This window comes from Suillus discolor, assembly GCF_016758755.1.
Source record: "Suillus discolor strain FC423 chromosome Unknown F5147scaffold_34, whole genome shotgun sequence".
NCBI classification, from domain to species: domain Eukaryota; kingdom Fungi; phylum Basidiomycota; class Agaricomycetes; order Boletales; family Suillaceae; genus Suillus; species Suillus discolor.
In genome coordinates, this window is record NW_024541281.1 from 444,370 (window position 1) to 458,963 (window position 14,594).

At 47.7% G+C, this 14,594-nt stretch overlaps 4 protein-coding genes across 4 annotated transcripts; 3 read left to right on the forward strand and 1 right to left on the reverse strand.

Moving 5' to 3' along the window:
* Window positions 1–31: 31 nt before the first annotated feature.
* F5147DRAFT_700236 (uncharacterized protein) lies at window positions 32–1,675 on the forward strand. The gene is made up of 4 exons (XM_041437670.1): window positions 32–279; window positions 334–669; window positions 720–926; window positions 973–1,675. The coding sequence occupies exons 1-4, from the start codon at window positions 70–72 to the stop codon at window positions 1,654–1,656; spliced, it is 1,437 nt and encodes a 478-aa protein (XP_041291847.1). The 5' UTR covers window positions 32–69; the 3' UTR covers window positions 1,657–1,675.
* Window positions 1,676–1,995: 320 nt separating this feature from the next.
* On the forward strand, window positions 1,996–3,350 carry F5147DRAFT_804294 (uncharacterized protein; the record flags this gene model as incomplete). Its single annotated transcript, XM_041443333.1, has 3 exons — window positions 1,996–2,120; window positions 2,171–2,418; window positions 2,473–3,350. The coding sequence occupies 3 exons, from the start codon at window positions 1,996–1,998 to the stop codon at window positions 3,348–3,350; spliced, it is 1,251 nt and encodes a 416-aa protein (XP_041291848.1).
* Window positions 3,351–5,688: 2,338 nt separating this feature from the next.
* F5147DRAFT_700244 (kinase-like domain-containing protein) lies at window positions 5,689–8,653 on the forward strand. The gene is made up of 9 exons (XM_041437671.1): window positions 5,689–5,889; window positions 5,947–6,017; window positions 6,065–6,375; window positions 6,427–6,518; window positions 6,567–6,721; window positions 6,782–6,860; window positions 6,929–7,011; window positions 7,061–7,521; window positions 7,576–8,653. Exons 1-9 carry the CDS (start codon window positions 5,794–5,796, stop codon window positions 8,475–8,477), a joined length of 2,250 nt encoding a protein of 749 aa, XP_041291849.1. The 5' UTR covers window positions 5,689–5,793; the 3' UTR covers window positions 8,478–8,653.
* A 2,845-nt stretch (window positions 8,654–11,498) lies between these two features.
* F5147DRAFT_700248 (uncharacterized protein) lies at window positions 11,499–14,574 on the reverse strand. Its single transcript, XM_041437672.1, has 8 exons — window positions 14,240–14,574; window positions 14,029–14,184; window positions 13,795–13,974; window positions 13,519–13,743; window positions 12,866–13,462; window positions 12,526–12,819; window positions 12,108–12,467; window positions 11,499–12,052 (listed from the first exon to the last, which is right to left on the reverse strand). Exons 1-8 carry the CDS (start codon window positions 14,397–14,399, stop codon window positions 11,655–11,657), a joined length of 2,370 nt encoding a protein of 789 aa, XP_041291850.1. The 5' UTR covers window positions 14,400–14,574; the 3' UTR covers window positions 11,499–11,654.
* Between the last annotated feature and the right edge of the window lie 20 nt (window positions 14,575–14,594).

Here is a 14,594-nt window from a genome sequence, read left to right on the forward strand (position 1 = left end):
AATAACCCACTGAGGACTCTATAACCCGTACCTTCCAAGTCTCCAAGATTTTTCTGTTAGCCAACGCAAATGATTGGCAAAAGTCTGCCTGAATATGTCTTTATAGTCACCAGCATAGGGATTCTTCGGCTGGTGGCACCAATTAGCTTTCTGTACGTTGCATATCTCGCCGTTGCTCACCCAGGTACCAGATGGCAGACGTCATTGGGAAGGTACGCTTTATTGGAGATATTCTTTTATACATTGGTCTACCTGCCTAGACGGTGGTTCTTACAGAAGGCATGTATTTATCTGTATCCCTGGCAAGCATGACGTCTTAAGCAGCTCCTCTAGCCTGCAATGCACCCCACAATTCACACTCGCGAATATCGGCGGATGCTATTTCAGCGGTGTTCGAGCTATCTGGCAACCTCAGATTATATCTCTGGATGGTTTTTTTCAGCGGAGTTTAAGAGGGAAAACGTTGTGGACTGGCTCCTCTGGGCTTTGTTCTCTGCAACAAGGGACACCTGTTTAGTGGAATGGGAGGAAGAAATAGAGGAATATATCTCGATGATAGAAGTTATTCTTGATAGAAAGTTGGTCCCTGGATATAACACTGGGGCTCGATGCATGCGACCCACGCTCGACAGCGTGTCGATGTTGCACCGGCCATTGATCTGGTATTTGGTAAGTAATCATCCGAGTGTGATGAACCTCAAAGACCTACGATTATTCAGGTTGTGGGTCTGGTGGATCTGTTTTCATCGTTCAAACTTTGGCGCCAGGGATTCCAACACTATGATGACGGCGACTGCGTGACGTCGTTTCCAATGCGACCATGTTGTCTCATCTCGCGAAGATCGCCGGTAGTCAAGTTGCCATACTGGTATCGTCCTCACCGATCAAGAACGAAACTGCCCGTCCTTTTTATACACGGCATTGGAGTGAGCTCTTGAGGTGTTCATGTGGATGATTCTAATGATTCTGCAGATTGGTTTATATCCATACACGCCTTTCTTCGAGGAGTTCATTGCTGTGCATCCAGATGTTGGAATTTTAGCAATTGAATTCCTTTCCATCAGCATGCACATCACCTCCTCTCCACTCTCAAGCTCGGCCACTTGCACCGCTATATCCCAGATTCTGGATGATCTCGGACTCGATCGTGTTGTTGTCTTGTCGCACTCTTATGGGACAGTCATCACTACACAGATGCTCCACTCCCATTTTTCCCCTCGCGTTGCAGCGATACTTTTTGTTGATCCGATACCATTTCTTCTCCATCTTCCCGATGTCGCCTTCAATTTCCTCTACCGACAACCTCGTTCTGCTAACGAGTTACAGCTTTGGTATTTCGCATCTAGGGACCCAGATATCTCGCGGACCTTGTCCCGGCACTTCTTTTGGTCTGAAAACGTACTATGGAAAGAAGATCTAGTGGGAAGACCCGTCGCTGTATGGCTGAGCGGAAAGGATCAAATCGTAAACTCGGAACAAGTTAGAAAATACTTGACAGAGGAACCGACTGCTTCGGAATACTGGGCTACGGATACACTAGAAATGCTCTTCGATCCTGACTTGGATCATGCTAGTGTTTTTGATACGAAAGACCGACGCAAGCGTCTATTGGACGTTCTGGATCGCTTCGTTGGCCGTCTAGATTACAGGAATTGACTCACTTCACGATCAGAAAGCAACCCGTCTGCTAGATCTCGATCTCAAACTCCGCATCTTCACGTGCTGATATTGCGTCAAGGCAATTATGTATTAGAAAAGCAAACTTTAAGAAAACGTGTTAAGAGGATAGGGACTGACTCGTGTATAAGATGTGTGAGTCAGGGAATATACAAGTACGTGATCTTGATGTAGTACCATTAGACGCTCCGATCTGCAGCTTTCTCCATTGATAATGATATCTTCTCCATACAGACCTGAATTTGATTCTGATACGATGAGGGTGAGATAAAATATTTAATAGGGACTCCGAGCTATCTGTCCGTTGCGATTCATAGTATGTCTGATGGTCTGGCTCGCATCCGCGCAACGCTAAATGTCCGTCCTCCATATTGCAGTGGAACTTGCGAAATTGCTGTCGAGCAATCTACACTCTTTTATAGTACAGCGACAAGCGGTGTACGGTATGCCATTCATTATTCGCCACTGGCTGCGAGCTAACAAAACTATTTAGAAAAATCAATCTGCTGTTCCCTACGCAGAACCAGCTTGAGTCTCTGCATGAAGCTTGTCAGCCTGCAGCATATAGTCATGGAGAAGGTTCCAAGAAACACAAGGCCGGCAGGTTAGACGCCACCGCATTCGCCACTCAATTTAGCTTGGAAAACACCGGATTAGTTGATGCTGTGGGCCAGTCGCTACTGGAGGGCATGGCCGTTGGGCGGGACATCAGATCAGAATTATATGAATTGAATATCTATGGTTAGCGAAAGTTCGTATATCGTACATATTGAAACTAATTTTCGTTATGTTTAGGTGCGAGCAATTATGTCGGACCACACAAGAGTGCTACGAACAGCGACAAGATATTCGGTTTCCTTGATATTGTATTCCCGACTCCGCATACCGGAGGGATATGCAGTCTACGCAACAACGAAAATGAGTGCCGTGTCGACTTTGCAACCATGCTGTCAGAAGCACAGATCCCTCTCGTTGGTTACGCAGCGTACTTCAAAGAGGTCGAACGTGAGATTGACCCAATCACATCCGGTCACCGCCTGACGTTGAGTTACAAACTCTACGTTGCGTCTGGCGGGGACAGTCCATCAGCTACTATGATCTGGGCACCCGGCCCTTTTGAACCGTCCTTGGAAACTGCCCTGGCCGAATTCGTGAATGATCCCAAGGTGTTGCCTAACGGTGGTTATCTCGGGTTCGGACTTCGCCATCAGTACCCGGTATCGTCAGAGATGAGAGTGGACACTCTTAGGTCATGCTTGAAGGGTTCGGATGCGATTATCACGCGCGTCCTGAATAAGCTCCATCTGTCATGGTCTCTTCGCGTTCTATACCGAGACAGTGTGTCTCATTCGGAACAGACATTCGTGCTTCATAAGTTCATATCAGATCTATCCCAGAAAGACCTCGTGCGGAGTCACTGGGGCGCTGGTGAAAAATTGGGTCTAGGAGCTGAATTCGTTCGGTTTGTTGATGAATTTGGGAATGACGACGAGAAGCGGGCTGTCGATTATTCCAAATATTCGGAAGATGTTGACATCATCCAAATGACAGAGGTGCCTTCCGTCACAAACGTGCATTCTCAATACCTTGCGTACGGGAACGAGGCAATGATGGGAAACCTGTATGGCGATATTTGCCTAGTTGCGGAGGTCCCTGCGAAGGTCCTGTATTAGTACGAACTTTGAATATGAAAAGGCGCGCTCAGAAAGCAGCTTTCTCGCCACCGCCAAATTGGGACTTTGGACCAATCACTGACTCACTAAATGACTCTGAAGCTTAAAGTGCGTGGGCCCCTTTAGGGCCTTACGTTGACGAAGGTTTGATCAAGGAATGAGTCAGGACATGTAGCGCGCTTCTTATTGCAAGAAAATTACGTCAAAATATTGACTCACCGTGTCTTCTATTCGTATCATAATATGTTAAATATTTTGGGTCTTTGAATGGAGAAATCACCATGGGGAAGTTGGACAACGTTCGAGCTTCCATGAAGCCCAGACCATCGTATTGTTGCGGAACGCTTCTTTCCACACCAGATAAATGCACCCTGTTTTACAGTACGGGCGCTGATGATCACGCGGGGTATGACTCGCACATCCGCGCGCTACATAAGATGAAAAATTGAAGTTATTTTTTTACAACAGAAAAATAAACTTACTGTCAGCAACATCTGAAGAGCTCCACCATTTAACGTGCCTCTGTCGTGCTCAGTCTCCGACAGCAAATAACTCTCGCTTTACTCCAGCACAGCTCGACGCAATCGAGATTGCCACCACATTCAACGCGGAGCATTGCCGTCTCACTGAGGCTATTCGAAGTGAATTACTTGAAGGCGGTAATAGCAAGCGACCATTACAACTCCTTGTCCAACACCTGAGAATTTATGGTTAGTTATTGTATTTTATTGTAATAGACATTGAAAATAGCATATATTACCAGATGCAGAGTGTCATGAAACATTTCCGCCAGTCTTCCCCTCAACTCAAGAGGGCTCAACCGGACACCCTAATCTATTAGATGTCTGTCTCCACGAGTACCAGCTTATCAAGAGTCATGAGGAGTCACGAACGTTTTCCCTCAGCCTCGACGAGTTCTGCGATATTTTTGGTTCGTGGCAAAGAATTTTCAAAAAACTGAAATACCTCATAATTCACTATTACAGGCCTTTCATCTGCAGTTGTCCATCGGATAGAGTCCACCAACCCATGCACAAACAAGGCGATCCCTAAAGGATTTGCAACTGTTTTAGTTGTATTCCCAACGGACATCGAAGGTGGAGCGTTACTCCTTCGCCAGGGACATCACGAGTGGACCATTGATTTCGCAGAACTGTTCGCAAGGACGACACAGACATCTGTGGTATTTCTTGCGTTCTACGACGACGTGCAGTTTGCGGTCAGAAAAATCAAGTCAGGGCATCGTGTGATACTTACATATCGCCTACACTTTCCAACCGATAATGACATTCCACTCGCCACCCTTGAGAGAAAGGGTGTTTACGACGTGAACTCGCTGACAACAGGCATCACCGAATTGCTTTTAGATCCAGGTGTTTTGCCTGAAGGCGGATACCTGGCATTTGGCCTTCACAATCAGTACATGCCTACGTCTAGGTCTGTGGTCGATATCGGCAGCCACCTGAAGGGCAAAGATGCAATGATCGCATGCGTTTTGAACTCCCTTTCCATCCCGTGGTCAGTCCGTATTCTGTATCAAAACGTTGGATGGACGGAATTCAGTTTCTTGGCGGATCATATAGTTGATCTTTCCAGCCACGACGAGGTCCACTCCTTGTCGGAAACATTGGGGAATCCTGAACTTGTTCGTTTCGTAGGGGCGCGCGGTGAGCTGGATAGAACAAGGACCAAGTCAGACGGAAATGTGATGGAAGGTAAAGATGTAACAGATATCATGTTGGTTAGCACAAGGCCTTCTGCATGGAGTTTTCACTCGCATTATGTTGCGGGTGGTCGAGAGGTGATGATGGGAAACCTATACGGAGACGTGTGCATCATAGCGGAAAGACTATCACTAGCCATGATATGAGGGAACCGAAGAATATTAATGGAGGGCTAGATAACTCGTGAGTGGTAGTCGATTGCATGGTGCAGTTTGGATATGAATCACACTTGCAGTTGAATGAGATGGACTAATCAAGCTTTGATGTACAGCAAGTTAAGCGTGGGTCAACCTAGAACTCTCTGAAAATTGTCCAGCGCTGCATATTTTTGAGAAATATATGACTTACAATCTACTAGCAAACTTTTTCCTACCAGTGAGCGTGCGTGATACCGCCAGCCTCTAGAGCTCCACGTTTGGTGCATATACAATGTACATCAGATGTAAATTGTGGATGTTGTCAATAGAGTCTAGGCCGGGACAGTCAATCCGAATCAATACAATGAGTCAAGTCGATGGGCAGATGATAGATCAGTCATGCCAAAACACGACAAAAATCACGGTCACATGACGAATATAACCCATACGCGTGACATGTTCAAACTTAAAGGTTGTGGCAGTCCCACCCGCGCCTTTTGGCAAATTTATATTTCGACTGAGTCTTGTAAAGTTTGTTGTTTTATCATACCACTACCCTCATCGCACACTTTGTGCAACATCATGAGCAGCTTTCTAGAACTGTACGAGCCTCTGGATATTATCGGCAATGGTTCATTCGGAATTATTCGTAAAGTCAGAAGGAAGTCGGATGGCCAGGTAAGTCTGCAGGTGTTACCCCTACTTCGCTAGGTCAGAATTGATATTTCGTGGTAGATTCTTGCAAGAAAGGAGCTCAACTTCGAGAGAATGAGTGACCGTGATAGAAAACAAATTGTTGCTGAAGTGTCAGTGTTCAAGTTCATTTCTGCTGCACCAACTCATCGCTGTTCAGTAATATCTTGAAAGATCTGCACCACGAGCATATTGTACGATATCACGACCGTCACGTTGACCGAGATGCAGGCATTCTGTACATCCTCATGGAGTACTGTGGCGGAGGGGATTTATCCACTGTCATAAAGCAGGCGCAAAAACACAACCGACCCGTACCAGAAGACACGATATGGAACTACTTCATGCAAATCTTGCTTGCACTTCATTATTGCCATCACCCTGGTAGCCATGGACGAATAGGTAGTGGCACGTCTGAAGGTGATGCCAAGCGTCCGCAGATTTTACACCGAGACCTCAAGCCAGATAATGGTATGTCGTTTAAAGATCATTTCTTACTTCACATCATCCTTTCATCCGCAGTCTTTCTAGACCAATCAAATATCGTGAAGCTTGGTGACTTTGGCTTGTCAAAAGCGCTGTCCCAAGCAAACTTTGCCAATACATACGTCGGGGTAAGCCATTTGACTGGGACTCTTTCATGACTTAATTCAGGAGACCAGACACCATATTACATGTCTCCTGAGCTGATGCAAGAACGAGCCTACGATTCCAAGTCTGATATCTGGTCTTTGGGCTGTCTCATATACGAGCTTTGCGCCCTGAAGCCGCCATTCCATGAAGCCAAGACTCATGCTGAGTTGAGCATATTTATACGGTCAGTTGTAGATTGCCTGACTCTCACACGGCAGAAAAAATTGAACTCCCGCTCGTGTAGGAACGGCCGAATACCTCCCTTGCCGAAAGGGTACAGCCAGGCGCTGTCAAGTGTCATCAAAGCAATGTTGAACCTTAACGTAAGTAATCATGTCATACGGGGTGCACATTACGGTCCTTGTCTGTTCTATTACTTATTTCTTTGCAGCCCGCGATGAGGCCTTCGGCAGCTCAGCTCCTCCAACACGAGCGCTTGGAGCTGGTTTTCAAGGTTTCAGAGACCGAAAAGATGTCAGTTTTTGTTGCAGGACTTACGGATCACTCTAAATGGCTTTTACAGGCTCACTACAGTGAAATCGCATAAAGTAGCAGTTGTTACGAAAGAGCGGGAAGTCGCTGCACGCGAGGCAACCCTTGCAGAACGGGAAGCACGGCTGACATCCATTGTATCTGAAAAAGATCACGAAATTGTCCGACTCCGCGAGCTCTTGGGACAGGCAGAGGCCCTCTCAGAACAACGGCTGCGTGATGTGCGAAAACGTATGGAGGAAGTGATGGCGCTACGTGAGGAAGAGCTTGAACAACATGTCCGCCAGCGTGATCAGGAGCTATTTGCGTGGTGGACAACAAGAGAGCAGGAGATACGAGCAGGGATGATGAAGGAACTAGAGGACAGGGTAAATTGGGTTCGAGGGAGGGAAGAAGAGCTCGAGGCAGAGCAGGGAAAACTGGACGAAGCAAGGCAAGATCTAGAAGTGAGGTTAAAAGCAGCGGAAGAGAAGGCTACGAACGAAGCTAAAGGTTCAGACTATATGTTTTTTCACACTTTCCAGTTGCTGATTGCGTCAACTGTAGGACCCAAAGACAAGATGCCCCTAGAAGAAGTGAAAAACCTTCTTGCACCTCTCACGCAGATAACTCAAGACTGCCGCTTGCGGTCTGCCCAACGGCGGTCGCAGGATGTTTCCTTCATGAACACGACCATGACGCTCGAAACGCCGATCAACCGTCCCGTCAAACCTGTGGTGCCCTTTTCAGCGATGAAAGGTGTCATCCTGACAGACACTGGCGAACCGTTAGCAACACCTACACCAGCTCAACTCGTCAATCTTTTCGTCAAATCACCAAAAGTGAATATCGAGTTTGCCAAAATATTTGATTTCGACGAGGGGGCTGAGAGCTCCGAAGCAGAAGACGGGGAGGGTTATACTGACTTGCCGCCTTCCCCATCGAAACGAGAACGAACAAGTCCCGAGATGACTGCCTCAGCCTCGTCATCAAGAGATCCGAATGTTGTCCCCCCCACACGTCTACGCAAGCCGTCCATTCGAGGATCTGTTCGACGCGCACCTCTCCGGAGAACTGCGACTCTACCGGCATCTGCCTCCGATCCTACAGGATTCGCATCATCACGACCCTCGAAGTCAACAACCTCGCGCACAGAGTCTACAAATGCTTGTACGACCACAAAGACAATGCCCCCCGTACCCCCAGAATATGACCTTTCTGACGAAGAAAATTTACCTAGTCCTTTCCTTAAGCGCACTGAACGTGAACGAGCGATAGCTCCTGGAAATTTTCGGACAACGAAACATTCAGGTGCTGGCAACCTCTTGCGCGTTGTGGCAGCTGCGAACAATGCCAAGCAGGGGAAGCGACCTCATGCCGCCGGAATGATGGGTCATGGCACTCGGCCAGCGCTTGCAGGTGCTCGGAAGGCAAGTGAGGAGGCACAGAAGGCATTGTCACGGTCATGACGTGTGGTGTAATCTATGTGTAGAATTATTCTGTTTCATTGCATCGATATTGACAATATATTAACCACAACCTTCTATTGGTGTGGGTCGCGTAGTACACCTGACACTTTGTTCGTACTACCAAAGCCGCTGTCACAAGTGGAGACACCCGAGTGAAGTGACTATATACATCTTGCCCCATATAACGCCAGTTGAGATGAAGAGAAAGACGCAAATGACGAAACACGTCCAACATAGGGTCAATGACCCCAACGGACTAAATCTGATGCAAAAAAAAACGCCAGTTGAGGCCAAGCTTCATGCATATGAACGTTCAAGCTAAGCTTTACACGATACTATCGGACAGTTGCACGTTCAAGTGGTACTTACATGCGACAGGAATTTCGGAACTCAAGTTGGCAACGTTCTGTTAAACCTGTGCTTGCTGTATGAAACCCGTGCTTGCTGTATGCAGTTTTCATCGTGTTAGCCAGCGCTAATTAATCTGTCACACGAAAAGAAGCCCAAATGAAAACATGTGCTGACCGAATAGGCAGCCACTGGCCCAGCGCTATCATCCAGAGGCAGCTACTGGCGCGCTATAATCCATAGACGCCCACCGATACGAGCGTCTGTCGCCTTTAAATATCGCGCGGCCAATATCTAACAGCAGGGTGCCCACTTTTCCTCGAAACCTTACTTCAGACGAAAACATCGTCACTGACTCCCTCTCCCTCTCGCCTCTTGCACTCTAATGTAGTGTGCTGGCAATCACGACCATGGCTCCTACCTCACCAAAGTTTCTTGCAATTGCATTCCAAGTTGCGCATTGTGCCTATATAGCGGTTGACTTGTGCAAAGGCATAGGTTGCATTCGTCCTTTTCTTGGTGGTTCTCTCTACACTCCTCCTCAATGGGCCATATTTGTTCTTTTCGTGGTGGTTCTCTCTACACTCTTCACATATGAAGCTGCTGCTTGAGCTCCTACTAGTGTCATCATCTGCTTTCTTTCCGTTCTACTTCCCATGGTGCTTGCAATACCCGCGATATCCACACTCCTACTAGTGTCATCATCTGCTTTCTTTCCGTTCTACTTCCCATGGTGCTTGCAATACCCGCGATATCCACAAACCCGCGCTGGTATGTGCTCAACTCTCCTCCCGCATCATGCATGCAACCCTCTTGGTTCAGACCCTCGCCTTTGACTTATGAAAACCTCACGGGAAACACATCGCCTTCTTGACTCACGAGAACCTCATGGGGAATATGTCGTCTTCTTGACTCACGAGAACCTCATGGGGAACATGTCACCTTCTTGACTCACGAGAACTTCGTGGGGGACACCTTGGCTGTATTGACGCACGAGAACCCCGAGGTGCATGACATCATCCGGTGACCGCAGCCTGGAGGAGACTACTCTTGTCACAGTGACCGTCAAAACGTACCTTTGGAATTCACATATGCTCCTCCTCATGAGAGTGCTAGCTGTCGTGCGGGACTTGGGTGTGGATGACTATATTACTCGCATCCCTAGCGTCATATCGCTAGGGGACTTTAACACAACTTTCTGGCAGGATCCAAGGCTCGCCATAAGCCACCTTTATGACAAACACGAGGAGACTGGAGCTGATACGCGTGCCCATGGTCATCACGACTTCCTGAATGCATGTATTCTCTGCTAATCTCCGGAGGGTACTGTAATTCTTGATGCGGTGATGTCGCATACTGTTTACGTGTCTTTTTAATGCCTTGGATAACTGCGACATTAACAACTCGAGTGCAGTGGTCGATATACATGTGTTGGCTGAAATTTGCACACTCGTGTAATTCTTTCCATGCATTCTGAGGCTTGTTTTGATCATGCAGCAATCGTGATTATCTGAGTAGATAAAGCTGCATGTACCGACATTATCTGCACCCCAACGATATCTTTAATTGCAACAGCATCCACCCCCAGCATACTTCAACTGAGTCTTGTCCCCCGGTCAGACTTCCATGATGGCTGATGACAAACCCTCACCCGGTCAACCCCTAGACCCAAACAACCACCCCATCGTCATACAAAATAACTACATCGCCGAAGGCGTAACGATCAACATAAATTCGAGCAACAGTTATGGTTCCAGTGAGCTCTCCACATATCCGACTTGTCATCCACTAATCTCCTGAATAAGCCGTAACCAAACTAGAACATGTCGTCGCCCAACCGGCAGAGTCGACATCCTCGCAATGTTCATTAGCGAGACCGCTAGGTCCAGTTGACTACGGTCGCGAAAGTGTAGTATTCAATGGCAATACGCTTGGCCAGTACGTGGTGATAAATATAGCATCACCCTACTCGACAGGCGCTGGTACGTCTTTTTCTTCTGAATGACAATCCAAGAGCTTTACGATTCTTTGCCATTGATCAGTCAAACAAACCGTTCTTCCATCCCCTGGACGATCCAGAAACCGATCCAGACGCCGAACCAAGAACGTTTAGTAACGGGTCTTATCATATATCGTAGCGGTGCAAGTGACAAATCAATCGTCATCCTATCCCTGACTCCTCTACAAGGCCCAAAGTAAACAATCCCACGTATGCATATTGAAATACATCAATCCCACATGCCTTTCCCTTCGCTCCTAGGACTCTATATTTGAACACTTCCGCACGCGTATTCCAACCATTACATGCTATGCCTCGTAGTCCATGCCTCGTATTCCATCGTATTTCAGCCGTGCCTACTGGTCTGGTTTTCGGCTCTCCCCGAGACATTAATTAATTCCTGGCCTCACAGGACATCTCATCTGCCCAACTTACCTCTCCCCTGATGCGTCTCAACCATGTGATAATGTGACTAATTATAACAAACACTGGGGAAATGAAAATTTAAGCAGACCTGGACAGGGTGCAAAAACACCCACATGTGGCATCATCCAGGAAGCGACAGGTACCCGTTTCGTGTTCAAAACCGACACAGGAAAGCCAGCCGTCCCATTTCCCTCACCCTGACTTTCCTGATAGTGACACGATTTTATCTCTATCAGCCTGTACTAAGGTTATTTCAAGGGCTCTGCATCTGAATTCTACAATACTTGTCCAACAACCGTGCAAATATTTCTCAGACAACGCAACTCATATACGTCTCATACTGTCTAGAAAACACAAAAATACATTGACAACATCTGTCATTCCATTCATATTCCATGCACAGTTCACTCCGATATCCACACGTCCAACACCTTCCTCGCGGCACTCCCAAGCATACTTTGTCCGTGAACGCTCACCAACTCTTCGAGAATCGGTCTTGTGGCATCTTTCAGTCCCTGAAGTCCGTCTCCGGTTCCACGTTTACTGATCTGGCCAAAGAACGCACATATATTTGTTCGGACCTCGGCAGGAGTGGACTCGCTCTTTAGAGAGACGACGAGCTGATCAAGGGCATGTCGAACAGATGGTATCTTACTGGATGCGCCCGTTGGAGAAAGGACGATCGGGGAGTCCATCGTTTCACTGCTAGTAGAAGCTGCTGTAGACACTGGGGCGGACCCTGTCGAAGACGGCGTCACTTCTACTGTCAGTGGAGTGGTCAAAGCGTTCAAAACTAATGCACCTATGTGACAACATTAGTCAGTTTTCAGTCGACATTGGGAATTCGCCTCGCTCACCTCCGTCGCGGTGCATGCTCAATAGACTTGATGCCACTACGCCCTCATTAATAAGGATGAGATGCTTGGCGCTTCTTCCGATAAGGGCAGCCAGCGCTTCTGCGCACGCTGGAGTGAGCAAGGCATCCATAGCTTTCACTCGCTTCTGTTGTCTGACTCGTAGCTCCTCCTCGCTGATTAGTTCATCTCTACGCTCGTTCGTCCAGAGCGACCTGATCAGGTTCACGATGATCCGTGTACCTTCGCTCTTGATCGCGACTGTGTCGGAGCGCTTGACAAGTGCAAGCAACTGGGACAGACCTGTCGAAGGAGGGTCTTGGCTATCCACTGGTTCCAGTATAAAGTTGCAAGAATTATCCACTGCAAGGAGGCAAATATTCTGAATCGCCATGAAAGCAAGTCAAAAATGAATACTTACCACTGTTGTTGCACAAATGCTTTATAGCACCGATGGCATTCACCTGAACTATTTCAAGCATGAAATCGCTTCTGTCATCCCAAACGCCGCTCCTGAGTATGAGCTGGATGACACCAGCAGCGCTGAGAGCTGCACGATTGAATGGCATCTGAGATGAGGACTGTGCCAAGTGCTTCAATAGACCAATGACACCATGCTTCAGTTTGATGTCAGTAGACGGAGCGAGCAGAGCGTCCGACGAGAGGAGTCGGGCGATGTCATGTGGCTGAGAGAGTAGAATTGTTGAGTGAGATTCTAAACCAATGTCAGCTAGTCATCCGCATTACTGTCTGTTACTTACCTCCACGTGTTATGTTACCCAGAGATAAAGTGGCACAAATTACAAGGTCATCTCTCCCATTGCCAGAAGTCTCGCCACTGACAAAAGCTCTGATCCAGTCGACCATTCGTGACACAAACTCTCCTCCTGGCTGCGCATCGTCTGAGTCGTCCCACAGTAAGTCGAGATTCCTATCGTCTCCAGAGACTTCTACGACAGCTTTGATTACGGCAGCCTTGCAATCATCGAAAGCCTTCTCTTTCTTACTGATGTCCCCACCCTCGAGACCATTCTCGGACTGGGCATACCACAATGGAGGATATTTTCCCTTCTCAACAAAATCGAGCATCGCGGAAAAACAGGGAATGTCATGATGTTCCGCGGGAAATGTAAAGCCGCGTGCCAGCGAAAGACGCACGTCCGCCACGTCAAGCGCTGATGACTCGAGGTGAGAGCATGACTCTGAGAGAAGGTCAAAATCTGTATTGATGAGAGTCGTCCGTAGTTGAGAAGGTTGAGCGAAGTGAGGGGGAGGGGGCGCAGCCAGGAGTGGTGGGGTGAAGGCGATAAGTGATTGGACGAGATATGGCAACACTTCTTGGGAGAACAGAGGGTGTACTAGAGAAAAATAATCTTGAGAATGGCCTAAACATGACATCAGGAAACAATTGTACCATCATCTTGAAGTTCTGATATCAACCTTCCTGCCCAACTCGATAGTCCGGCTCTTATGGTCCAAGATTCGGCGATGGGGTCGAAGGTGATGTCAGTCGGAGATGTGTCAGGAAGATGAAGGTTAGAGGTGGTTCTCATCCATGCGGCAGGAGGATAGAGGGCTGTAGATAGCCGAAAAATCGTCTTCGCAACCTCCAGCGATATGAGACGATTTCTCACTGGTTCTAGAGAACAAATCAATATCTGTCCGTGATTAATTTAAGAATGCAACATGCCATATGTCAATGTAGCATTCAGCAAGACTCCGACAGCAGTCTTCACAACCTGTAAATGTGCAATAGACATAGGAAACGGATCCACTTGAGGTTCCTCAGGAAAAGTGTCTGTGTAGCCTTCAAGCAAGGATACGACGGCCTGGGGGAACCCTGCCTCGAGGAGGTGCCCCCGGTTCTGGTCTAAACACGTTTTTAGTACACTGTTACGAGAAGCAGCTGAAAAACGAAATTCACCATGCTCCACGCAAAGGTTCGCGCCAACACGAAGAATCTCGAAGACAGGTGCTGTGCGACTAGCATCCGGGATAAGCGTACCGTTCAACGCGCTGCTGAGTAAAGTAGTGAGATTCTGAGGTAACAAAGTTTTTCCCAACATCGTGTGATTATCATCTGTCGGTAACGCATAAATTTCCCCTGAGCTGCGATGTAAACATGTCACTCTCACCAGGACCATCTCGAACACGAAGGCCATTTGCTAATTGTTGGGCGGTCAACTCGACTTCTTTCCATGTTTCTTCGATGTCGTTAACAGGGAGTTGTGCCACGAGATCACCCAACTTCCGAGCGCACTGAGCGCAAGTCAGGGACATCGGAGGAGTGTCCATATGTCTGAAGGATGACAGAGGTGGTGTGGTATGTCGCGTGCTTAATATAAATGAAGGGCTTTAGAGTTTCTGGCTGCAGCAAAAATCGCCTGCTTGCGTAGAAAGCTGATCAGATAGAGTGAACCGAGGGAAATCGGTTAGTAAGGACAACTCGCCATAAGTTGGATTAAGTGTGGCAGTGCACCTGCAAGTCAT

What these genes read in the sequence shown, in the direction of transcription:
- F5147DRAFT_700236 (XM_041437670.1), top strand. Translation starts at nt 70, where the DNA reads ATGATTGGCAAAAGTCTGCCTGAATATGTCTTTATAGTCACCAGCATA. An exon ending in GACGGTGGTTCTTACAGAAG is followed by an intron (nt 280 to 333) that starts GCATGTATTTAT and finishes CAGCTCCTCTAG; the next exon opens with CCTGCAATGCACCCCACAAT. An exon ending in TTTTTATACACGGCATTGGA is followed by an intron (nt 927 to 972) that starts GTGAGCTCTTGA and finishes ATGATTCTGCAG; the next exon opens with ATTGGTTTATATCCATACAC.
- F5147DRAFT_700244 (XM_041437671.1), top strand. Translation starts at nt 5,794, where the DNA reads ATGAGCAGCTTTCTAGAACTGTACGAGCCTCTGGATATTATCGGCAAT. An exon ending in GAAGGAAGTCGGATGGCCAG is followed by an intron (nt 5,890 to 5,946) that starts GTAAGTCTGCAG and finishes ATTTCGTGGTAG; the next exon opens with ATTCTTGCAAGAAAGGAGCT. An exon ending in GGCTACGAACGAAGCTAAAG is followed by an intron (nt 7,522 to 7,575) that starts GTTCAGACTATA and finishes CGTCAACTGTAG; the next exon opens with GACCCAAAGACAAGATGCCC.
- F5147DRAFT_700248 (XM_041437672.1), bottom strand. Translation starts at nt 14,399, where the DNA reads ATGGACACTCCTCCGATGTCCCTGACTTGCGCTCAGTGCGCTCGGAAG. An exon ending in GGGTAACATAACACGTGGAG is followed by an intron (nt 12,820 to 12,865) that starts GTAAGTAACAGA and finishes ACATTGGTTTAG; the next exon opens with AATCTCACTCAACAATTCTA. An exon ending in GAGCATGCACCGCGACGGAG is followed by an intron (nt 12,053 to 12,107) that starts GTGAGCGAGGCG and finishes GTTGTCACATAG; the next exon opens with GTGCATTAGTTTTGAACGCT.